Genomic DNA, 26966 nt, shown 5'->3' on the forward strand with positions numbered 1-26966 from the left:
AGCAAACGGCACATGAGGCGAGATCTTATCGCACTTGGCCTTTATGTGGAACCTCACACGGGCGTAGACGTTGACCCCGACGCGCACGCAGGGGTGACGGCGACGGTGAAAACTCGCCTGAAGTGTCCATATAATTTATATCGCAATAAAAATGTTCTGACACAGTAATTTAGAAGAGTTGGTTGTTGGCTAGTTGGTTTTCCATAATTGAAGTACTAACTTAGCGCGATGAAATCACAAAGACAAGAAAGGCGGACAAAGACAAGCACTACATTCTGATTTTTATCGCGCCAAGTTACTACTTCAACTGACACAGTAACAAACACACACACAGGCGCGCACACGCACACACACAGACACACGTGGATGTGCACAAATATGCACAGACAGACACAAACAAACAAACAAGCACGCAAACAAACACAAGCAAACAATCACACAAGCACACAAGCACACTAACACACACAAACACACACAGATACACACGGATATGCACAGATACGCACAGATAGACACAAACAGACACACAAAGAAACACAGACACAGAAACAAACAGACACAGAAACAAACACACAGACACACAAACAGAGAAACAGACACACAAACACACACACATCAACACACGCACAAACACAAACACAAACGCACACACAAACACACACACACACACACGCAAACAAACCGGCGGAATTCATCTCACGATGGATGTAGACGGTAATTAAATTCACATTGTAACAAGGTAGCGACAAACCGTATTGCCACTAACGAGACGCGTCATGTATGAGGCTTGTACTGCAGCTGGGTTCCTCTCTCGCGTATCCAAGTGAACATGCTGCGTCATTTAACGGCGCCGCCACAAAATCCGCACGTGGCGCCTCTGTGAATATATATTCAGACAAGTTTGTCTGAATATCTCTGTGGCGGATTCGACCCTGCCTTACATTGGAGATATTCTACATGATTTTTTTATCGCGATAGCAATTACATGGAACCTCAAGTGGGCGTCGCCGTCGCCGTCGCTTTAGTTTCGGTATAAAGTCCAAGGGCAGTAAAATCGTTGCCGCGCACCGAACGGTCTATGTGCGAGTGAAAGCTTGCGACGGTGAGCCGGCGATCGCGGCTCGATTTCGCACACGCAGCGGCGCAAAGCGGCGAGGAAGCGCGCCGCCTTCTGTCGCGCGCAAGGCTTCGGGGGGAGGATAGGGAGGAGGCGCACGTTCTATTCCGGGCGGCCCGGGCGTCCGCGTGCGTCCGGCCGAGCCGCTGTATCTTGAAAGCCATCTGCGACGGGTACAGAGTCCGCGCTGCGCTGTGTTTTCGCGGCGTACTTCACGTTGATGCGAGTGGCTGCAAGAAGGGCGGTTCGCTCGCTGCTGCTTCCGCGTTTCTTCACTGCAGCGTTTTGACAGTCAGTTTGCGCGGTCATCGAGTGAGATCATGTTGGATTGTGCGCGTGTGACACAATTCTTGTTAATTTGGTTAGTATGTCTATGTTTGCAAGTTCACATGGCCGATAAAACTGCTGTCCTTACTTCGCATGGCTGTCCACTAATTGTCTATGGCAATCGATGCTTCGCCTCTCGGGTGAAACTGCGACTCTTCTTGCTATTAAAGAGGCGGCGCATGCCCTGGGGCACATACACAGCAAGTAAAGTTGGATTCTTGAAAGTTCATTGATGGGCGGCTCATACATATATAAGCGAAGTTAGCGTGAAAGAGGTTCATTGAAGAGCCGCATATACCCATTTACCCAATTTGGCGTGACAGAGTTTCAATGAAGAGCGGTACATGTCTCGTGGCACATATCCCGTGAACAAACCTAGCCTGACAGTTGGTTTCGAATCCTGTTCCCATCAGCACAGCAGCCCGATGCTGTAGCCATCAGACCATGGACTACCCTCTGGCCCAAGTTGGGGTTTGGAAAACGGTTAGAGACCCACACAGATAGGTACGCAGAAAGACAGAAAGACAGTTGCCTAAATGTGCGTGAAGTTCTCAAAGAATGCCAGTCGCATTACAAAGCATTTTACTTAGCAGAAAGTCAACCATGGCGTGCAGATGAAACGCCGTTCACAAAACACCGGACGCCATTTCTTGGCATTGCACACGCTGCAACGCTTCTCCAAGTAAATTGTGAGACTCCCTATACCTGTAACAGCTGCCGCTGCAATATAGGACGGAAGTTTAAGACGTGCCTCGATTACAACAGCGGTCGGGCTGCCGCCGACAGGTTTGGGCGTCGCCTGAGCTGCCTGTCCCGGCTGAGCCGCTGGTGCGCTGGGTGCGGCACTCGAGGCATAGGGCGGGGCGACGAAGGGCTCTCCGTAGTTTGGCAGGTAAACGGCCCACTCGTCCACAACCATCTTACGACCCTTGGCGCCGATGCGGCGAAGTTCCGCGAGCAGAAGCCCCTGGGCTGCATCCCGCACCTGGAATACAGCCGACCCCAACCGGAGCCTTAAGGTGACACTAAAGGCAAATACTAGGTCAACGTGAACTGTTAAAATGTCATTCTAGAAACTTAGCAGCGGTTGTTTCGAGCGAAGAAGACACTTAGTTAAGGAGAAAATACCTTTAGAGCAATTCAAATTTCCCGCCCCCGAGAGGGTAGCGGTGACGTTGCGCATACGCCATAACCGCCCTCTACTGCCGTCGATGAGTAAAACTATAGTATTCTGGTAACTATAGTGAAACGGCGCCCGACAGACGGGGCTATGTCTTTTTTTTTGCGCAATTCGCACACGCGCTGCCATGGAGAAAGCGAGCCACGACAAAGGGTTAGATTCGCCGCTGCAGCTGTTCTCGGCCAAGTGGCGTGGACCGTTCAGGCATTCCGCGACAACACATCCAGACGAAATTCTCAGCTACTTAGTTTGTGTGCGTTTCGCCAGCCAGCTGAACGAGTGCAGCAGCACTACGTGATGACGAAGCTACTGAAGCGCGAAAACACGGGCTGCGTAGAGTCGAGCGAAAACGAAACCTTCCGACCGTCCGCGTCTTGTCAAGGGTAATGTCAATGAGTTCTTTTTTTCTAAATAATCGCATAGAACTGGACTAGTAGCATTCTCTTCGATTTAGTAATGCAATACAATGATCTCTTCATTACGAGTAGTTGAGTAGAAGAGACAGAATTATAATGAAGAGTGCCTACGTCATCGGGCTAGTACTTGAATGTCACTGGATGAATCTAAAATTGTGCCCTGCGTTCACTTCAATGTCTCGATTATTAAAACTCTATTCGCGATAACATTGACGCCTGATACGTTCTAGAGCATTAATCTATCACTTTAACTTGACTTAATATTTTCCTTTAGAGAGGGGGGGGGGGGTTCTTTCAAGTTCAAGTTTATTCTTCTAGTACAGACTAGAAACGTCCTCCCGGGCTAAAAGCTGCCGTCAGCAGCTTGACTGGACCAAGGAGGCGTTATACATCACACAAAGCCACACAAAGCCCAACCACCATTCCACACCTCCACACCAGCGAAAAAGAACTTGTTCAGTTGTGTTTCTGAACACGAAGAGTGCGTTCATAAAAAGAAAAATGAAATGTTCCAGGTATAGGTTAATTAGTGTATCTTAATTATTGATTGGTTGGTTTGCTGAGCTTTCACTACTGAACTTCACTTCAGCATATTAAATAGCTGCTATGGGCTTTGCGTTAAGGGTCCTGTGCTTAAATCAGCACTTTGAACTATTGAACTCAACGTATGAAAAATGATACGTTAAAATGCCTGGAGTTAACGTATCATGGAAGCCTGCACTTGTGCATGTACTGCTGAATTAAAGCGGGCCGAGTCATTAGAGAGTTTTAGGTTAGAGGGGGTTTGCATCCCCAAGCGCTTGGGGTTGCAAACCACCGGACGTACAAAAGATCCGAAAACGTACCATTGTAACCCTAATGGAAAGGATTACTGCGTCAGTGCTCCTTCTGTAGAGCTCGGAAAAAAGAATGTGCGTGTCGCGTCAGCTATGTAGCGTGGGAGATTTGCAAGATATTTGCAAGACTTTTGCTTTCACTTGGTTTTTTCCCCCTTTGACGATTCTGGCCTGGTTCGAGGAAATATGTTTGATCAGTCGGGTGCGCCGGCAGCGACTTCCTGTCTACAAAAGCTGTGTTCCGCGAATAAAATTCACTTCAAGTTCGGCGTTCCTGTTGTCCCTCTCTGCACGTCCGTGTGTTATATTTGCGCGCTGGAACGATGTTTCATAATGCTATTCACAACCAACTAGCCCTACTCTCCACGCTGAGCGAACGCAAAATAGCGCGACGGGCCCACAGTGGAGTTAGCGTCCTCCAACGCTTGGGTGCGGCTTGCGCCGCCTAACCTAGAGCTCTCTATTTACAACTCGATGAAGTGTATATTAGCAATGCTACAATTCACGGCACAAGGCACATCAGCAGACAGGGCAGGCACAGGAAAACAGCGGATTTTATTGAAACGAGATTACAAATAAAGTAAGAGTCAAAGTTAGTGTCAGAAAACTGCCAGACAAAAATCTCAATGCCCTTTCACTCTGTGTGAACAAGGATGACCAGCGAAGCTGTTTAAGTGGGCCCCTTAATGGCGAACTGCACCTCCGCCGCGGGTCGGCCCGGCATTGCACTATCTCCGGCATCAGCCCACGCATAGGGAGTTTTTTTTTTTGCTTACAACGACACGAAAATTTCCTTGGCCGGTAGAGGTATACAGATTCGCTGTAAAACACACAGTAGTCCTCACTTGTCACCAGTCACAGAGCACACAAGGGGAAGTTTCTTTGAGGAGAGCCTATTAAAATGAGTTTTCAGCCAGTTTTAAAGCGAAGTTTCCTTTGCTTCTTCCTTCGACTTTCCCACTGCTGCTGCTGCTGCTGCGGGCTGCATCAGCTGCTGCTCACGTCAGGACCTATAGTTGAGACGCACGCTACTAACGCCGGCCGTGTCGGAGCGAGGCCGAGACGTGGCCATGTCGCAAAAACATACAAGGCATGCGCTGTCGGTCTTTAACTTCATGACATTTGTTTATGAGCTGTCATTCTCAAAAGTCCGAGGAATAACTTTAACGAACGTAAGACAAGGCATGCGCCACGTGGAGGGCCTTCGCGGTTGTGGTTCCGAATTTCTTCTCGCTAAGCGACGCCCGCAGCGTCGACACCAGATTTTCTGCCACACGGGGTTCTTAACGCTATAGCGACACGAGATGACTGTGGCACAAAGGAAAGACGACCAGAGAAGCTAGTGTCAAAATAGGCACGGTAACATTTCACATCCCGTCACGACTGTCGTATGCCGTCAATATATCACCGCTGAATAACGGCAACGAACGCAAATAGCAGACAAAGCTTCGCTTACATCGACTCCCACAGTGCGTGGGAGCTAGATATTTTTTCTTTCCTGGCTTCTCGCTGCTTCTTCTAGCTTTACTATAGTTGTAATTTTCATTAAAGTAAGGTCAGTTGATGTCTAGCTCCCAGACTAACTAATTTTTTTGAGCAGTTAGGTGTGACACTGACAAGAGTAACTATGTACAGCGCAAGCAGACGAAGACAGAGCAAGGCCATCCTGTCTCGTTCCTTGCTCTGTATGGTCGCTCTGTACGTATTTGCAAACTGGAGTGTTCTGGAATTTACGGACCCTGGGCCGCAAAGATCATTCTAGATCAATTCAAGCTAAGATTATTGGACACGAAACTCACGGGAGTCAGTTTTTATTTCTCTCCACCGTTTAAGAAACTAAAGAGAAGGTCGAATTAGGCTACTTGGTATTGATTCATAATTATTGTAGCGTAAAATACGAACACAAAGGGGGAACACGACAAGATACGTGTTCCTATTGTGTCGTCTCTCCCCTTCGTCTTCTTATTTTGCGCTGTATTATTCATGCAAGTAAATCATACATTCTGGGGGGGAACATTTTGCACTAATAACTACGAACGTTTCGTCTTCTCCGTCCAGAACAGCTTATTTATCTTCATGCGTTGAGCATAACTTGCCTACTGCCGGCACTTTGATAATATCTATTTAGCCTCTTACATCAACCAATTGACCCGAGTCCCCTGCTAGCATGGACCACTAGCTATGTGTGCTCGTGGTCGTGATGCCGTCATGGTCGTTTCATTGTCGTCATATTCACGCTTCGTCCTCCGACTCTTGTAACGATCAGTCTTCGCAAAACATATGCCGACCCAGTGAACCAAGTTGTCTAATGGCTCGGGCCACTAAGTATGAGTTCGTGGTTGTTGCATCGTCACCACCTCCAGCTTCGATATCGAATTGTCGCCATGCGGTCATCACACCATCGTCCCTATAGGCTCGTCGCGACGCCATCCTCGTCACCCCACTATTCCCACACCGCTTTGATGCCGTCGTCGTCCCGCATATTTCGTCATGCATTCGTTGTGATGGCGTGGTCGAGTCTCCATCGTGATTACGTGCTTCCCGTGCCGACGCTGTCACGTTCTCGTCGTTATAGGATCGTCGTTATTTGATAATCGTCATATTTCTTTGTCGTCATAACGCCTTCGCCAAGTAGCGCAGACGAACCTCAATAATCGCAATCTCAACAAGATGGCTAAGATAACACGGGTCAGGAACGGCTACCTATTCGGACTGAAGCGGACAGGCCGAGACAGTCCAGGTGGCGCTGTCAGGGGACGACGTAGTTTTCGCTGCATTTGAAGTCTGCGGGAGACCTCGACAAAAGAAAAAAAGACTACGCTTATGCGGTAATAGATAAAAAAGAAACAAAAAGATGGCAGAAGAACTACCTCGGGGCAATGGTCTTGCCACCGTCGGGCCAGTATTTCGACCTGCGGCTGCTTGAAGTCGGGGGTCTGCACCAGATCAGGCAGCAGGACGCAGTGGAGCGCAGCCAGCAAGCTCCAGCCCTGCTTGATGTCTGCCTGCTGCTGCGACAGCGCCTCCTGGAGCACGGCCAGGGCGCCACTGCTGTCGACGCCGCCACCGCCGATTTCCCCGGGCGTCATCATGTAGGCACGGCTATCCGCACGGCTCAGGCGCCTGCGTCGACGGGAAGAGTTAGCGGCGCATCGTCCTGTTTGGGGAATTACTCAACTGTTACGTGCACTTTTTTTTGTGTGTGAAAGAGTCACTAAAATATGACATGTACATCCGGCCACTAAATATTGGGACCATGAAATTTGAGAGAAAGCTGAATATAAGCAACATCACAACGCAGCCTGGTGTTTGCATCTCGGGCCTCGACTAGAATGTGCTAACAACATTTTCGTATACAGTTTTACTGGCTACCGCTATAGGCTGCTCGGGAATTGAACGTCTTCTAGGGCCCCATGGTCCGTAAATTTTTGTTGCCGGGCGTGCGCGTGTTATCCTTTAGTGTGAAACCTAAGGGCAATGGAGAAAGCTGAAATCCCGCCCCGCAATCTCGAATACCACTTTCCAATCGTGTAAGCCTTGCTTTGCTGTACAGCAGGTGCCAGATAGCAAGGTCTGGGCAGCTGATACTTATAAGGAGGCCTCGGAAAACGATGAGGGGTGAGGCCCGGTCCAGTGTCACTCATTGCAAAAGGTTTAGTTTTTATACTTTTCCTATTTGTGAAAACAAATCACTATTTGTTTCGATTATCATGAGAATCTGGTGAGAGAACAATCAAGAGCATTGCATTTTATATTTTATGTAGTACTAGAAATCGGGGTGCACCTCACAATCGCGGACATCGCATTTCCCATTTCTGAACGTGAAAGATTAGGTACGTATTACAGTTGAGGGCGTGTTAGAACCGAGTAAGTACGCTGAGCACAGAGACCAACTGAACGGGAATTGAAAGAATAATTTTATATAAGAAAATATAGTGAACGATGCATAACACCTGAAAGCAATGAGCAAACACAAGGCCTAACGCGAGACAGTAGTAGAGGGCTATTAACTTTGATGTCCTACACTCTTAAAAAAAGGTAGTTTCTTCAAAAGCTAGTAACCGCGGCAGTTACTATCAAAAACAGACCTTCACGAACTTTATACTACCCATTGAATAACATAAGTGAGTCATCCAAGTGCGTGGAGGCTAAGTAAATAACTCTACCACCTCGTCATGACCGTTGTCTACTATGCCTCATTGTGCCAGTTTTGTTCAAAATACAGATAAGCTATAGTTTCTTTTATTGCGATCGGTTAAGAATTATGCAGTACGTCGTCGCTCTCGTATATGCGGACATTACACTAGAGAAATTGATGTCCCAAACTATCATTATTTATTCTAATACATAGGGGCTCATTTGTACTAAATGTTCTTCTAAGGTACGGCTATAAAGATAGTGCTTAAATTGCTCATAAGGCACCTGTCGCGTAGTATACCTTCGTTATTTTCCCGTATGTTTGCTTTTGTCATTTAACGTTCGTTTATGAATTTTTGTCCTTATACAGTAACCCGAGGCTGCACCATAATGTTGCCCCTGGTAAGCTTGACCATTACGTACCACAGTGATGAAGTGTGGCAAAGAGAACGCGTATTTGTTCTTACTTTGTTTTGTTTTGAAAATGACATCGACCTAATATGATAATCGACATGACGCTTATAAATACAATAGTTCCCACTATATTGTCGGTAATTGCAATGTGGCTCTGTTATTAGCGGTTATGCTGCGTTTCCCATACTTGGCAAAAGAGCGCATTAGTCACGGTTACTACCTTTTTGCCAGTCCCATTAGTAATGGCTACTACCTATTTTAGTTAGTAAAGTTACTACGTACTACTACCGCTACTAACTGCGGTTACTTCCTATAATCCATGTCATATGTACCTTTCAGCGTTGCCGTAGGTGCGAGGTGTACACAGGCAATATTCTTGCCCAGTGGTATATAGTTCCGGGCGTAACATTGGCTGCAATAACGAGCTTATTTTTGCTCGCTACATGAAGCAGTACAGCGATACGTGACATGTTATGGCCTTTGCGCATGTAGGTCGTGTACTGAGAATTAATGGGGCAGTTACCGCTGGTAACCATAATAGCCACCCTAACCGTGATCAACTATAGCAACATGGCAGCGCCCATACAGCGCCGACCACGTGCGCTTCGATCCGAATTCGCGCTCGTTACTGGCTCTCCGCCCTGTCAGCAAGAAACAACTGACAAAATCCGTCATCGCCGAGTCTCGTCTCAAGCTGAGGTCAAAGCACTAGGTCTATTTTGCCGTAATTATTGAGATCGGCTGTCTGTTTTCACTCTGCTAGGACCATAGAGTTTCCTACAGAATTACTAGAGGGAACTCTGGCGCTAGTGTCTACGTGAACTACAATGGGAGCGGTTGTCCCAGCATGGGAATTATGGGAAGTACATGGATTTGCCTAAACTTCGTCCTTTTGGCTTCAGACGGCTTTTTTCAACAGTTTATTGCGTAATAAATAAACATCATTAAGATTGCCCGATGGCAGGATTCGAACACAGGGACTATAGTACAGAAGCCTGATATTGAAACCATTAAGCCATGGATGCATGTATCGACAAGCGAATGAAACGCACTTATGAACTTATCGCGGGCATGCCAGTGCTTTGAGACGCTAGAGACGCTTGGCGCGTTTCGATTTGGGCACATAGACAAGCTCAATCGTTGCAATTAATAGCAATTGTACGCGTTCCCGGCGTCTTCTGCACTTCGAAGAATATAGATTGCGCTGAAATATACGACAATAAGATTTATATAGCGTAATATACGAAGCCACAAGAACGTCTGAATCCATAAGCACGAAGATCAGACAAATCCATGTACTTCCCATCATTCCCATGGTAGGACAACGACTGCAGCGCCAGAGTTCCCTCTAGTAATTTTGTAGGAAACTCTATGGCTAGGACTACAGGCATGGCGCCGAGCCTTAAAACTTATTTGATGTCTAGTTAGCAGATGGCGCCACAGCATTAGCACTGGTGATGCGTTGGCAATGCGTAACGCTATAAACGCCCAATTGTTCACCGCACAATTAATTTGCTACCCAGCTCTAGCATGGTACGCGACGGCGGTAGCTAAAGTTCATAGATTTTCCGCTTTCTTCAATAACGCGAAAAATATCTAGGGACTTTAATGGTAACGAGCAAACGCCAAGTAGACGCCGAGCAGACGCTGTGCCGCAGGTGGACATCTATAAGGGCGTTCGTCCGTACTACTTGGTAAGAAGGCTGCAAGGTAAGTGCAGCGAAAGCCTATACAGGTGAAACGAAGGTGGAGTGAGAGCGAAGCAGACGTCACGGCGCAGATGAGCACATATCTAGGGGTATTCGGCCTTCCTATTGGTTAAGATTTCGTGTAGCTTCTACTGTGCTGCAAGGAACTGCTGAGATAGAATATAAAAAAAAATTATGAGGCTTTACGTGCCAAAACCACTTTCTGATTATGAGGCACGCCGCAGTGGAGGACTCCGGAAATTTCTACCACCTGGGGTTCTTTAACGTGCACTTAAGTCTAAGTACACGGGTGTTTTTGCATTTCGCCCCCATCGAAATGCGGCCGCCGTGGCCGGGATTCGATCCCGCGACCTCGTGCTCAGCAGCCCAACACCATAGCCACTGAGCAACCACGGCGGGTGAGATACAGTATAGGTAGTAAGTATTGTGACAAACATTTATTACTCTACAGTTAGTAACTATACTACAACTTGTTTTTTTATAAGAATGAGGGATTCCCCTAACATGCCGCCAATGAACACTGCATAAAGGTTATTGTATACATGTATTCATTTTTTCAGTAAGTATCCGCATCACGTATGCAAGGTTGATGCCATTAGAGGTCTATGACCTTAACTTTTTAGTGCAATTTAAAGTGAAATTGCTGCTACACGCACAGTTTTAATGCCACTAAACGTCCAAATCATGATAGCTGCAGTGAATGGAGCAGATATGTCTAACAATTATAATGTCACGCCCTGTCCCCCTCCCTTAAACCGTATATATACCTAGCAGGCAGAAGTTGAATAAATAGCAGTAAAACATTGATAGGCATATTAGAATTATTTTAGTTTGCTACAGAAATTTATCTTTCATGTGTAGCCGTAATTGCTAACATTGGGAGTGAAAGCGTGCATTCAACGGCCAAATGAGTTGTGAAAACGTGCTATAGACCTCAAATGACATGAAGCGTTTAATCAGTTATCATTAGGAGTGTCAAAGTGGAAAAATGAAGGTGAACACAGTTTGAATCATGGATCCGGGACTTCAAAGAAGGGCGACGTAATGCTAAGGCATTTATCTCACATTTACCAGTAAATTGCCACTGAATTTTCATGTTAATAACTATTTGCCTATGGCACCGCGTGAATGACAGTAAACTTTAAGGTTTTGATTATGATATCTTTTTTTGTGTCCGTTTAGCACGGGCAAAAGATGCGAGTGTCCAGCGTTGCTTATCATCTTGTCCCTGTGCGCTCCAACGCATGCGTTCATTCAACTGCGTTTCATTCCCTTTCTGCCTCACCGCACTCCCCTTTCCCAATCAAAACCTTCTCACATGCAGGTGAGCTTGCAGCACAATGACAAAGCGACACTCAACGACATCCCTGTACTACTGCGTGGGCAGCTGAATCAAGTACCCTCGTGCCTTGATTTCTCACGCATTTATAATTTAGTATGAATTTGAAAGCCCACTCAAACGAAGTTCTATGTGCGTTTTCTGTGTCATAGTTTGTTCGCGTTGTGTTAGGGAAACTAATTCATAGCGACTAGCAAAATTCAACATACATCTAAAAATTTTTAACTTAGAAGCATGACTAGTGTGCCATACTCATAACAGAAAGATGACTACATCGTGAGAGGGGCCTTGGAAGCCAGATGAGAAGCGAGAATGAATGACAAGTGCTAATGCAGCTCCAATATTTCCAGACAAGCTCTCTGTAATGTCATGAAACTTAATTGATGATTGCATTTTGTTGCCCTAAAGAACCGATAGGGAAGCACTAAGCTGCACTTGAAAAAGAACCATAGGCTCAGCCTAACAAATTCCGCCAATATTTCTTGTGGCAAAACAACCTGAACATGGTAAAACAATAATTTCCTGGAAATAACACTGATGTATGGCCCCGACGGTTCGGATCAAATGAGAAAAAAGAAAATCTTTGGCCTTCATTTTTTTCCGGCTAGTCAGCATGCTCCCACAATATGAATGAAAAAAGCATTTTGAAAGAATACCAGGATAAACCCATTTAGCGTTGTACCCGGCGTCCTTTTAGGAATAAATTATAGATCAGAGTTTTTAGCCTCTGCGTTTTGCAACATTTTGCTATTTTGAGCTGCAGCAAGTATGCAAAGCTGCCGCATAGTGCAGGCAGTGGTGGTCATGGTAAAGTATCAGCAGTAGGCTAAACTCTAGCTTTAGCTTACAACTAGTGACTGAGTGGTAGTGGTGTTCTAAAACGCTCTAGGTTTAGCATACAGCACTGTGTAGATTCAGCAAATCGTTAATGGCAGAGTGTATACTAGGCTTGAAGCATAAAAAGCAGGACAGGGACCAACAGGACAGCTAAAACACTCTAGTTTGAGCATACTGAAGATGTCTACTGTGGTCATGCTATTAACAGCAGATCAGTAGGGGTATGCCAAAGCTCTGTGGTGATAACGTTATGCTATATTTTAAAAGTAAAATACTAATCACGTGACACTATTGTTTTAGCATACAAGGCTGTGTAGATTCAGCATATTGTGAATGGAAGAGCGTATACTAGGCTTGAAGCACAAAAACAGGACAGGGATCAACAGGATAGCTAAAGCACTCTAGCATGAGCATACTGAAGATGTCTACTATTGTCATGCTATTAACAGCAGATCAGTAGGGGTATGCCAGAGCTCTATGGTTTTATCTTAGACCGGGTATGACATATTTTAAATGCAAACTACCATTCACGTGATCAAGAGTGTGACAAGCATGACAAGTGGTGTTGAAGGTAGTGAAGGTAGTGAAGAAAAAATCTTGAGCTCACCTGTGCAGCTTCCGGCGCTGCTCCTGCTCGGGTACGAAGGTGGCACCTTTCATGGACTTTAGAGTGTTGGCCAAGGCGATCATGGAGAGCAGGTGGTTGGTCGTGACAGCCGTCGACAATTCCCAGTGGCCTTTTGACGAAAAGCGTCGAGCCCGCTCCTCCTCTTCAATCTGCTCCTTGGGCACCGGCATGGTCACCATTTTGCGTTCCTTGCTGCGGGGTCATTGGGATCAATCGCGAGGTATTGAAGCGACAGTTGACTCCCGTGCCTTCAGCTCGAGATTAGCGTTCAGAAAAACTCGTCTGATACGAAAATGTCGTCAAGGTCTGGCATTCGCAACGGAAATTATCTCGTTATCACGCCAATCACAATCATGAGTCGCGAGTATTAGAGCCCAGGCAACGGCAAAACGCTGTTACAAGATAGCTCATAACATGGGCCAAGTTTATAATCAGAACTATATGCTATTGCAGAAAATAGTGCAGTGTACATCGAGACGACTATAAATGAACTAGCTAAAGACAAAGTAAAAGGAAACACTTAATCATTTTAAATGACGAAACATTCTTCCAGAATTACACTTTCGAATTTTGCATTAAGAGGTACAATACTAAAATAGCAAAAGAAAGCCAAGCTTCCGTTTTGCGCCGAAACCCGCGTGCCGGTATGTCAAAGGCCTTCATTAATTTCCGTTACCATTTTTTCCTCGTTTCTGGCTTGCCGAGCCTCATTAGGTCACGAAAATTATGGAATATAAAGGGCGTGCCATATTGTCTAACTGTGGTTCGTGTTGCACGAATGCTGGAGAAAAGATTTGTCAGGTATTGGGCGTACTGCTAGTGGCCGCGCGTGAAGGGTAGGGTAGATAAGGGCAGATAAATTCAGCAGGCAGGCGCAGGCGACGCGCCGTTCACGAGATAGGCCGGAGAGTTCTCTGACAGTTGTGAGAAGCCCCGTTAGAACCACAGGTTGAGCAGTGACCCATTGATCAGCCATGCCGTGAAACATGAAGGCAGCCTTCAGTGGGCAATGAAAGTGCTCGACCGAGCCGTTGCTTTGAGGATAGTAGGGCGTGGTCTTGTCATGGCAGGTCCCGGGATTGCGCGTGACATGGATGAAAGAGCTCAGACTCGTGTTGACGGTCCCTGTGTTGAGTATGCCAAAACGGACGATCCATGTGGAAACGAGCGTTTAAGCGATGGTCTCGACTGTAATGTCCTGTAACGGCGTTGCCTCAGGCCACTGCGTGAATCTATCGAAATGGTGAGGAGATAGGGAAGCCCCTTGGAAGGCGGCAAGGGTCCTAGCATGTCAACATTCATAGCAGCAAAACGCTCATAAGGAACAGCATACTTTGCCAACAGAGTGAAAGCGTTCGTAATACTTTGCACATACAATACGACACTAAAGCACATACAATCTGCAGGGGTTATATGTAGCTCGTACAAAATGCAGGTAGCACTATGTATGGAATACACTCAATGTTGAAACTATGTAAAAATGATATGTACGAGAACTAAGAGAGTTCCCTACTAAAATTACTATAAATTGTGGCCATTCGGTCGTTAATACAGCACGGAATTGATGGCTAGAACATGCATATGTATGATTTTTGTACACTTGTGTTTAGACGTTCTTTTGGCTTTATTTATTACGCTTTATCTGATTTTACTGGCCGAAATTTTGAAGCAAACCCTATTTGTCTCAACACAGAATGTAACATCATTTGGCACACACGCTAAATAATTGCTAATTGTTGCACTTACACAGAAACTATTTGTTGGAAATTATCAGTTTGCAAAGTCAGAAAGCCGCCTGAAGCCAGGACGATGACGGTTTGGAAAATTCATGCACAACGCATCGCTTCCACGTGGGCTGAAATGCGCTACTTGCAACTTCCAAACACATCAGTGCCATAGTTCCTTCCACTAATGCCTGTAAAAATAAAGCACTTTGGTGCGTCAGTTGCTTTGCCCGGGACTGTACAAAAAAAAGCGAATTCCACAAACCTGATAGGCCCAGCCTTCTGGGATCGGGGCAGCCTGCGATATGTGTGGGTGGGCAGCAGCAGGCTCATGTGGTTGCCCCGTGACAGCAGGCCGAAGCAGATGGGTCGCATGGGGCAAATCAGGCCCAGTTTGCTTTCGCACACCTGCACACGACACAATCAGCAGGCGTCAGCAAAGACTGGTACCCACCTGGCTGTCCCAGAGTACTACAGAGGGACCCGTCTTGGGGTCCTCGAAAACCAAACTCAGAAGCTGTAGAAAAACGAATCGTTACTCGGGTCTACTGCATGCCATGGGAAGTAGCGTCACATGACTAGAAGGGATAGCGAGAAGGTCGCTAAGCGAGGTTCAATTTTCTCTCTTTTGCATAGCGCACATCTGGTGCTTCGTGCTCAGCGTGCTCCGAGGGTCGTCCGAAATAGCGGTGGGCAGCCAAACCCATCCGAATTCATTAGTTTGATCTCATTAATTATCTTGTATTAAGCCTGCTGCCGTGGCTTAATACAAGAAGTCACCCGCCGTCGCACACACATTCCAAAGCTTTTGTGCTCGATGGCGTAGATTGTTGACCGTAACGACCTCTCGCTGCACACCATCGAGCTTCAAGCAACCTGTGCACGTGTGCACGAAAAAATGTGGGTGTGCGGTTTATCGTATTCGTGTCCCCTTAGGTGCCCGTACCGTCTGACGAGTGGCCCGTACGTTCTTAGCGAGTTGATCGCCGCCATTGCAGAGACGGTGAATAATCGGATGGAAAAGTCATCGTCCGAGAACCCAAAGTAACACCGGTTGGCTCCGTAACAGCTTGATAGCACGACTGACGTCATGTGTGGCGGAGTGGACGACGTGCAGGGAGGACCCAAAGAAGAAAAGCCCCCTTTCCCTCTGGCGGGGTGCTCACACGCAGCAGTGCGGATGTATGAAGAATTTCTGAGACTTTTCGCGAGCAGCGTGCCTTTTGCGAGTGTCAGCATCCCTTAGGCACGCTTCAACATCTCTGGCCAGATAGCTTCGGCGGTTCCGGACGCTGACCTGGCAGAGAACTACCGGGCGTCCGGACGGAAGCATTCCGACCTCTCCGGAAATTCAATGAGGAGCAGCGGATGAGAAACATTGTCGTGGTTGGGAGTCCAATGCGGAAAATCATTGCTAGCATTAGCATGTGATTTGGCAGCAATGGAAAGTGTAAATCTCGCGGGTGTTTTCCGGATATCTTACACCCGGTCTGCGAGCCTGAGAGGTGACCGCGTGACATAACGACAGCTGCAGTAGTCACACAATAGGCGATTGCGCACTGTTTAGCGTAAATCACTTAGCTTATTATTTGCAAGGCTTCGCGAGTTCTCGCACCGATAATTGCTCGTAGCCGTTGCTTATACTAAGTGATACTAATCGTTTTTGAACAACGCAAGTTCGGGGGTACGAGCTGCAGGCTTGACGTACACCCCCCCCCCCTTTTTTTTTTTACTAGTGTACCGACGTTATAATGGGACAACAAAAAATACTCTGATGCAGTTTTGTTTTTAACGTGTTTAGGCCTGGTGAGAAGTGTGTCTGCTGAGTACAAAGTCACTGAAATTGATTGCACAAAAGATTGTACATATGTTTCTGAGACAGACCAGCACAAAAAAAATATGATCGTTTGCATACAGATGCACCTGACAAAAATGAATTGCACGCACGGCCCCAGGAACGTTGTAAGGGTGCTTCACATCGGGACTAAATAAAGAAACTACTCGTTCTTGTTTCACATATTTTTAAGCGCTGGGGCTTCTTTTGCATTAAATTGGCGTATGCTTCAAGAAATTTTTTTTTTAGTAATGGTGGCGCTTCTTAAAAGGCGCAGCAGCGCCGCTCGGCGGAGGTTGAGAGGTCGTCTGTAGCACGTCATTCGACAAGTGTCTGACGTCACGCACGAGATGGTGTAGGCCAGCACCACGACATCTGTCCCGTTGTACAGCGATGTCGTCCACGTTTCGTGACTCAAGCGTTACCACCATTCCTGTGCTGAGGGGTCCTTAGTCGCGGCGTACCGACGCTTCTTCAGCCGGGAGTCTAAACGAGGGTCATGCTACGTGCTATTTCAAGGTGATGTAGATCCTTGAATCCAGTGGGACATACTGATACCCAGTAGCACACGGCTGCCCACATATTTAGACTGCAATATACCCAAAATAAGCCCACGGTAAGAGGCTAGAGACATACCCTTTACGGAAAGGTGTTGATAACCCGCTAACAAAGACCATTTTTAAAATTTATTTGGCGTTTGACGGAGTCCACCAAAACTTTGTCCTAAAGCATGTGTGCATATGTGTATGTAAATAAAATGTATATATAAAAATATTTTTGCGTATGGAGATAACATATACATCGAGCTCTTGATAAAAAACGCTCTGCACTTGTACATTTCACAACTCCCTCTCTCCCTCTCTCTCTCGTTACTTACATAATGATAATCAGCGTCATCATGACCATAACATGTAAAACATATAATCAATTACACATCCATCATAGGAATCGCACTGCTATCACCAATCATCCTCACAGCATGGATGCATCGCCAATATTTTAAGAAGCTTGATCACTACAAAATTGTTTCAGCGTGCATAACAGGCCGCAAACACAGAAGGTACATGGGGTAGAATGCAGGCAAGGCTGTGTGTTGTCCCATGCATCTTATGTGGGTGCGTTTTCGTTCATGTGGCTACAATTAGAGAACAGCCGTTCAACGAGCCGATATATCCAAACTAGCCGCTGTTTTACAAGGAACTGGCAGCCTTGCCTTGTCAAAGTCGGGGTCGAGCCCCCAAGCGTGCAGGAGGGACAGCAAAAGCTGAGCGACCTCCATGGTCAGGTTGGTTTCGGCCAGGCTAAGGTGTTTCAGCTTCTCACTGGCTTCCACTGCCGCTGCACTCTTGGTATATTCTAGCTGTCAGGTAAGAAAAATATCAAGAGGGCACTGTGCTTGGATAGAGCTCACACAAAGTGTTATTCATAAATCAAGAACGCACACAAAAAGACAGACTTCTCCAAAAAAACGTTTATGTTGAGATAGGTTGATGCTGTTGCAACGGTGTTCATTACTTTAAGCGGCGGAACGAGCATTGTGCTGGAAGTTATTATCAGATGTTTGTACTAGGGTCGTTCAATCAACTGTCCCAGAGGGTTCGCTTGTCTCTCACTGATATTATTCTAAAGAAGTATAGGGTAATTAATATAACAGGCAAATCCTCTCCTCAAAATACTTGATCTGAAAAAAAGTTTCGTACAGCGGAAGGCCATCTGAGTTTTGTCACATGACAAGAGGGACAAAAAAATCAGAAAACGAATTTCTTATTTATAGTCAAAGAATTACGCTACTATAGTTGGTAGACGATTCTTTATTACAAAAATATTCAGGCACTAGTTCATTATTTTCCTTTCTGTAAATTGTTCAAGAAGAATGTAAAAAAAACAGCGTTTTCTAAAAGCTACATGCAAAAAAATACCCGAATACGAAAACCCGAAAATACTTTCCTGCTAATGTCCAGAAAGAATATCTGCCATAATTTGATTTAGGCTTAAAACTCGCGCAGTAGCCCCGCAAAACCAGCAGAATTTGTAAAACACGGCATTTTCGACTATATTTATGCGCCGAAAGAACACTGGAAAAGTCCTTGTAAATATTTGGCAAATAGCATTCATCGTACAGAAAGACAACTACTTCTACAGAATCTTTAAAGAAGTAATTTTTGTATTAAGGAAAACAAATATTCTCAAGTGGAGACCTGAAGCGCAAAATATTGTTTTAAGTTGGATTTCACTCCACAACTTTCTGGCTTGAAATACAAACTGGGCCGACCCACACGGTACTGAAATTCTGAAGCTGGGTTAGCTGTGTCCGATGAAGGCCGGAATACACGGTTCTCTAACCTATTATTGTAGTTTGACTTCACAGAGTTCCGATTTCCAGCAAAATTTTCTACACACACGATGTTTCAGAGAACGCGTTCGTAATTCCTTCAATATTATCAAGATGCGATAAGACAACGACTTCCTTGGCATTTTCTTTATCACAAAGGTATACATACCAAATGGCTCGAGCTAGTAATACTCGAAAAGACAGACTATTTATCCTACAATGGAAGAGTTTATTCCCGCAATCCGGAGTGTTTATAAGCACTTTCAGACGTGCAGAGGTTGGGGCTCCTAATTTGTTAAGCCTAAGAAGTTCCGGCCAACAGCACCCAGAAAACCGAAACTTAACTGACGAAGAGCGCCACTATTAGGCCCTTCAAAGACGTCCGTGAGTGACTTGAATACGCTTCACATTCGGGCAAGCATGAATCGAACGTCCATTTCAACCATGCGCCCTCGCTCTACTATAAAGTTAATTAGTTTCAATTCACATTATTGCTGTTTTAAATATTAGCTTGAGGTATTTTAGAGTGTATGGATCAGTGATAAGAGCAGTACCTAGGAACTTTCTGTGAAACACCACGTACATATTAAAAAAAAAGGACATTTTCTGGAAACTGGAGCTTTAAGTCGAGCCGCATCAATGTGCTATACGGTCGTGTCTTCTGGGCATTGTTTCGAACACAGGGAATCCAGCTCCAGCATTTCAGTACCGCGTGCGTCCGTCCGGTTTGAATTTCCATTCCTAAAGTCGTGCAGTGAAGCCCAACATACAAAATTTTGCGATGCGGCTTTCACGTTCAAAAAAGTTTTGCTTTCTTGAAACAACAACAACAACAAAAAACGCATTTAAATCTTTCTGCATAAATAGTGGATGTCCATCTCCATAAAGGACGCTATTCACCGGATTTGTAGTGAACCACTAATATGTTTCCATTGACGCTTAAACATACACCGCAATTCTGCACTTTCCCAGTTCAGCGAGGTGTTGCGGGGTTATTGCATAATAGTGAGGCACAAATAAAATTTTGGTGTATAATATACGGTGTGGACATTCGTATGAAATAATTTCTAGGGTTTCGTATCCAACCGTTTCAATGCGGTTAGCATTCTTTGGGGACATTACTCAATTTGCGGTATACACCTGTATGTCTGTCAGTCCTGTCTGTCTGTGCCTCTTTCGTGGCGGTGTCTCGGGGGACTCCCAAGTACGGTTACCGGTAAAAAAAAATCAGGTTTCTTCAAAACCGATTGGCGGCTATAAGACATGTTTTTTTCTGCTAGAATATATATTTCGAGCCGTGTTCAAACATTTACTTCCTTATACCCACCAAATATTATGCTTATTTCGTTATACCTGATAATTCATTATATGCATGTCTGTTATATCGAGGTTCAACTTATATGCTGATGAAAAGTATAACATTTTACGAAAGAATATCACGCGACTTCGTTATAATGGGGTTACACTGTACTAAGGTAGTAAACAATAATTAAAATGATTACATCATGGCGTCAGGTCAACGCTGAAAACGTGGCAGGGCGAAACGAGGTGCCTGAAAAGAATTTCAGCAACGAGCAAACAATGCCGATAAATTTTAAGAAATAGTTTCAAACCGAAAATGTGTCGCCATACTTGAGCCCACGGCAGGACAAACACCTCTTCCGGCTCTCTGTCTTGCAACTGCTGACTCCATCTTTTTCAGAGAACTTTCGTAATTTATTTACAAAATCTTTTTTCGGCCATCCTCGACTGCGCTTCCGTTACATTTGTACCAATTCATTAGCTTGACGGTATGTACCTGCCATGCCCTGCACGACTGTGATTCTCCCTGTTAGTCTAACTTGTAACATCGGCTATTCGCGACTGCTCTTTAATCCGCACCGCTGTCTTGCTGTCTCTTTACATTAAACGTAAAATATTTCGCTCCATCGCTCACTGCGCAGCTCTTAAGCTACTTCATCATCCTGTTTTGGCTCCATGGGTTGGTAACCTATGGAATGCACAAATGGGGATCTATTAAACAACACAAAATTAGGCAACAGTAGTAACAGAAGGTAGCACACCTTGGTGCCTCCTAGAACTTGAAATGTCGGGATGCCAACACTCTCTGCCGTTGCCTGGATTTTTGACGCTGCGCTCCCCGCCGTGGCTTGGATTATTGATGCTGCAGTCCCCGCGGTGCCGTGGAGTTTCGATGCTGCAGTCTCTGCGGTGTCTCTTACTATGGCAATGAAACCTGCACCAGGATGCCCGGCAAACTTAGACAGTGATCCTATTTTAAAATTAGGCAAGCATTTCCGCAGATTATCAACTGTCAAATTGTTTCGAAATAAAAAAAAAAACTACTGATTGCATATGTACTCAGGCTTAGTAAAAGGTTTGGGAAAGCAGTTACCAAAAGCTGGTAGGTGGTGATAAACTTTATTGAAAGGGGGAAGGGTAAAGTGGGACGTGGCTGAGCGTTAGGGCTCAAGTAAGGCCCTGGGCCTGCTTGGCCTTTTCCGCCCAGTCCACCAGTTCCAATTGTCGGTCGACGTCCCCGGAACTGAGCCAGGCTGTCCAGTCAGTCTCGCTGCTGACGGGGGGATGAGAGAACGGGAGCGAGGTGCATTCCCACATTATGTGTGTGAGTGTTCCTGTTTCTGAACAGAGCCTACATTTGTCGCTTTCCCTGCCCCCTGTGATTTTGTTAATGTATTTTGGGTGTGGGTATGTATTTGTCTGAAGTCGCGTAAGCATCTAATGTAAAACTGGGGTGAAAAGCTATTGAAATAAAACAGGCGATGAATAGCTGATGTAAGTATACAAAAAAGATACCCACTGTTTAACTTCTACCCGAGGTGACACGGTTATGTTCACAAAAACATAAGTGCAGTTCATCATAAAAATAACTAAGCAAGTTTACCTTTACTGTCTCGGGAGGCAGCCTAAACTTTGAATTACGATTAGCAGCCTGCTGTTTGGAAAATGTGGTTAAGTATGAAAGCGCTTGTGTCTTTGTGGCACTAATAGGGTCGACGTATGAGTAACTATTATACAATGACCTTTGGTAAAAAAACGAAACAACTTCACTTAAGTTTTCACTTTGGAAATAACTCATAAATGAAATGAAAACGCAGTAAATGAATGAAAACGCAATAAATGAATGAAAACTTTTCAAGAAACGTAATAACTGGGAAGCCTTTATAACATTCTGTCACAATTCACGACTGAAAGGGTTACGTGCCGTTTGATGCAGATAACTCAATAGTAGGAGATGGAAATAATAGGTGAAAATCAATTAGTATACCATAATCTTTTTGGAGGGAGTCTAAGCCTTCAGTGAAATTAGCAGCCTGCTGTGTGTTAAATGTGGTTAAGAATCAAAGCACGAGTGCCTTTTTTAACACGAATAGTATCAAAGTATGAGTACCAAGGTTTGAAAAGCACTGATAAACAAAATTTACCGGAACTTGTGTTTTGTTTTTCTTAACCTTTTGTAAGACAATGGGACATATGTGGCCCACTTGAATATGTGTGCAAAAACGCCTATTTTATTTATTTACACTTTACCTACATCGCCGCAAGGCATAGCGTAGGGGAGAGGGGCGCATGTATCGCAACAAAAAAAAAAGGAAATGTTGTGCAAGACGCGCGATAAAAAAGAAGAAAAACACGCAAATTATGCGAACTTACACATAATATATAGAAAAATTGCCACAAACATACATTGTAAATAACAGGGACACTTCAGGACAATAATTCCCTTTATGTTGGCATTGTTGATGTCGACCTTATCATAGGGAAGAGAAGAATAATTCATTATTAGTTCTGTTCATGATATCGCATGGCAGCCGGTTCCATTCTTGTATTGTTCTTACGAAGAACGAATTACCCAAACGGTGCGACTTCAACGGGTATAAGATTTTTCGTGAATTATGTGGACGAATTATCCCGCCTCATTGAGCTAATTAGCTGAAAGGTTACAATCTTGGTATCTGGAACAGGCAATTAAAAAAAAATTGGTGCATATAAAGAAAGATCTGGTATAGGATTACAAAATCTAAGCGCATGAGCGTTTGTTATTTGGTCTCCGTCGAAATGCGGCTGCATCACACCCCGAACGTGGAGCTAATGCCATGGCCACAAAGCTACCGCGGTGTGCCCTAAAGTGTTGATTTGATGTGTGACCGCTTCCGTAGTGCCGCCCAGACCATGCGGTGCGCATTCTTGCGGTTCTTCGTCTTCACGTCCGGCGTAGGCTGTTCACTTCGAAATTTGCACGCTGTTTATATTTCACAAATAGCAGGAACGTACGGTATACCGCCCCTTGAACCTAAATTTAGCCAATTTGTCCGCAACCGCTGTCGTGTCAATACTAGTAACGTTTCCTTGCCTTCTCACGTCGGCTTTTCCCTATCGAGCTGTAAACTAAATAGGAAGTTAATATTTTAAAATTTGTAATTAGCTGAGTTTGTGTTTACATGCCTCGTGCTCGCCGCGCTCCAAGCCGGAGGATTACGTACAGGTGCTAGTGCGCCTACGTGCGTGCATGTATTATGACGTCGCTCATGGGGACACGTGACATCAAGGATTATTCTAGGCTATAGATCTGTTATTAGTGTAATATGTCGCTCGAAAAGACGACTTAAACCTTAGAAAAATAATAAAACACACAAGCCTAATGTCTGCATGATTTTGTTTCACTTCGCACCGCAGCAAGAGAGATTGCTTCCGCAAGAGAGATAGAGGTACTTCCGTTTCGTCTTTTTGTTCCCATGTCATGCGATCACGCTCTCAGACACCGAAACTATGCCATTTTCTACCGTGCTCCAGAGCGGGACAATGCTCTGTGATCCACTTGTGCCTGCCCCACTATTCGTGTAGCACTGACTTATACCGCTGGTCAGGTGTCCTCGTGCAGTACGCGAAAAATCTTGTGCTGTGCGAAAAGAGACAATCGCGACAGATCGCTCGCGACGCCGTCAGCGGAAGTGCGCCGCGCCGCATAAAAGCGAGGAGGACAAAAAAATGAAAGCGGGTCCCGTGACGTATGCGACACTGGTACCTCGACGTCCGGCATGGGAGAACGCGGGGAAGGAATTTCGCTTACGGAGGCTAGACAGGGCAAGTCGAGAGAGCGTCTGTGTTTGAGGTGAAGCTTGACTCAAGGGTTTGCGACAGCGAAGTATTTCTATCTCGGCGATTAATGGGCCTTTGAAAAATGTTTGCGCCAGAACGCTCTCTAGAGGGCACGGAACAACTTCTAGCATATAACCAAAGGTTGCTATGGGCCATGGTGAGGAAAGCTTTAAAGGCAATTCTATAGAAATCATTCCAGGTTTCCTACCGTAACCGTACTTCGTAAAATATTTTTCGGAACCTTTATCATTTGCAAGTGTTTACTTCGCAGTTAAGGATTGAAAATCTTGAAAATATTTTTTGAAACTGTTTACTAAGGAAAAAAGAATGTTCAGACAGCGCAAAAATGCAAAGTCTGAAGTAAGGCGCCAAATGTCAATTTTACACAAGTTTTTATTTTGCACCGGGGTTTCCATCGTTTATGTCCAAATGGCCCTCACGGGGCCATTTGAGACATCTTTTGAGAAAATACTTCGCAAGTAATGCTCATATAGTTGTATTTTCTTGTAGTTGTTTGCGAGAAATGGACATTTGTCGAGTGCCAGGGTAGGAAAAGTTGGCGTGGAGTGACCCTGTTGCTGAATATTCGTTGCACTATTCTAGACGAATAAAATTGACGTTGATTTTTGAGCCTTTCGGGCACCGTGATTAATTCCCATCCTATTCGCTCACCTTCCTAAGCAACGTGCAGAAGCAATTGTTGTCAAGTAGCCGCATAATTATTTTGACCTTAATAAGTACGCCACCCCTATAGTTTAATGAAACCCTCGCGCGTCAACTGAGGCGATGCGCAAGGTCGGAGAAGAAAACTGCTGACGTAGTTGTTAAAATCGCCGTCATCATCATCATCATAGTCATAATCAGCCTATCCTATGTCCACTGCAGGACGAAGGCCTCTCCCTGCGATCTCAAATTACCCCCTGCCAACTGATTCCAACTAGCACCAGCATATTTCCTAATTTCGTCGCACCACCTAGTCTTCTGCCGTCCTCTACTGCGCTTTCCTTATCTTGGTACCCATTCTGTCACGCTAATGGCCCAATGGTTATCTAATCTGCGCATTACATGACCTGCCCAAGCCATTTTTTATCTTAATGTCAATTACAATATTGTCTATACCTGTTTGCTCTTTGATCCAAACAGCTATCTTTCTGTCTCTTAAAGTTATGCCTAGCATTCTTCGTTCCATCGCTCTTTGCACTGTCCTTAACTTGTTCTCAAGCTTCTTTGTCAGTCTCCAAGTCTCTGCCCCATATGTCAGCACCAGTAAAATGCATTGACTGTATACCTTCCCTTTCAATGATAACGGTAAGCTTCCAGTTAGGAGCTCACAATGTCTGCCGTATACGATCCAACGCATTTTTATTCTTCTGTGAAATTGCTTCTCATGGTCAGGGTTCTCTGTGATTAGTTGACCTGGGTAACCGCACTCCTTCACAGACTCTAGAGGCTGACTTGCGATCCTGAACTCTTGTTCCCTTGCCTGGTTGTTCATCATTATCTTTGTCTTCTGCATATTAATATTCAACCCCACTCTTACACTCTCCCTGTTAAGCTCAACAATCATTTATTGTAACTCGTCTGCATTGTTGCTGAATAGAACAATGTCAACGGCAAAGCGAAGGTTGCTGAGATATTCGCCGTCGATCCTTACTCCTAAGTCTCCCCAGTTTAATAGGTTGAATACTTCTTCCAAGCACGCAGTGAATAGCGTTGGAGAGATTGTCTCTCCCTGTCTGATCCATTTCTTTATAGGTATCTTCCTGTTTTTCTTTTGTAAAATTAGAGTAGTGGCAGAACCTCTGTAGATATTTTTCAGGCTATTAATGTAAGCGGTCTGCACTCCTCGATAACGCAATGCCTCTATAAATGATGGTATCTCAACTAAATGAAATGCCTTTTCGTAATCTATGAAAGCCTTAATAAAAAAAATAAAATTATCGGGTTTTACCTGCCAAAACCACTTTCTGATTATGAGGCACGGCGTAGTAGAGGACTCCGGAAATATCGTCGATCGCCTGGGGTTCTTTATCATCATCACCACCACCACCACCACCACCACCACCACCACCACCACCATCATCATCATCATCATCATCATCATCATCATCATCATCATCATCATAATCATCAGCCTGGTTACGCCCACTGCAGGGCAAATGCCTCTCATACTTCTCCAACTACCCCGGTCATGTACTAATTGTGGCCATGTTGTCCCTGCAAACGTCTTAATGTCATCCGCCCACCTAACTTTCTGCCGCCCTCTGCTACGTTTCCATTCCTTTGGCATGCAGTCCGTAACCCTTAATGACCATCGGTTATCTTCTCTCCCCATTACATGTCCTGCCCATGGATGGATGGATGGATGAAAAACTTTATTAGGGTCCTTTAGGGCGCGCACTAGCGCGCAGCGGGCCGCTCCCACGTCGGGACAGAGAGGCCGAGTCTCTCCGCCGCGTCGCGGACCCGTTGGACAGCCCATAACTGTTCTTCGAGGTTGGGGCTGCCCATTTATTTCTCTTTATTTCAACTAAGATGTCATTTACCCGCGTTTGTTCCCTCTCCCAGACTGCTCTTTTCTTATCCCTTAACGTTACACCCATCATTCTCCTTTCCATAGTTCGTTGCGTCGTCCTCCTCAATTTCAGCAGAACCCTTTTCGTAAGCCTCCAGGTTTCTGCCCCATACGTCAGTATTGGTAAGACACAGCTGTTATACACTTTTCTCTTGAGGGATAGTGGCAACCTGCTGTTCATGATTTGAGAATGCCTGCCAAACGCACCCCAGCCCATTCTTATTCTTCTGGTTATTTCAGTCTCATGATCCGGATCCGTGGTCACTACCTGCCCTAAGTACATGTATTCCCTTACCACTTCCAGTGCCTCGCTACCTATCGTAAACTGCTGTCCTCTTCCGAGGCTGTTAAAAATTAATTTAGTTTTCTGCAGATTAACTTTCAGACCCACCCTTCTGCTTTGCCTCTCCAGGTCAGTGAGCATGCATTGCAATTGGTCT

At 45.2% G+C, this 26966-nt stretch overlaps 2 protein-coding genes across 3 annotated transcripts in view; one reads left to right on the forward strand and one right to left on the reverse strand.

The window, feature by feature from the left end:
* Nucleotides 1-26966, reverse strand: part of LOC135895893 (WD repeat-containing protein 7-like) — a 109228-nt gene that overhangs the window by 30995 nt on the left and 51267 nt on the right. For both annotated transcript variants that reach the window (XM_070537155.1, XM_065424121.2), the window contains exons 19-24: nt 20894-21066; nt 17712-17858; nt 14930-15072; nt 12920-13132; nt 6747-6999; nt 2196-2429 (exon numbers count right to left, since the gene is read on the reverse strand). In XM_070537155.1, the coding sequence (XP_070393256.1) occupies nt 2196-2429; nt 6747-6999; nt 12920-13132; nt 14930-15072; nt 17712-17858; nt 20894-21066 (1163 nt within the window). The remainder of the gene's footprint in view (nt 1-2195; nt 2430-6746; nt 7000-12919; nt 13133-14929; nt 15073-17711; nt 17859-20893; nt 21067-26966) is intronic.
* Nucleotides 1-26966, forward strand: part of LOC135895895 (bifunctional purine biosynthesis protein ATIC) — a 181005-nt gene that overhangs the window by 8027 nt on the left and 146012 nt on the right. The window lies entirely within an intron of this gene.

The sequence above is a fragment of the Dermacentor albipictus genome, chromosome 4, assembly GCF_038994185.2.
Source record: "Dermacentor albipictus isolate Rhodes 1998 colony chromosome 4, USDA_Dalb.pri_finalv2, whole genome shotgun sequence".
NCBI classification, from domain to species: domain Eukaryota; kingdom Metazoa; phylum Arthropoda; class Arachnida; order Ixodida; family Ixodidae; genus Dermacentor; species Dermacentor albipictus.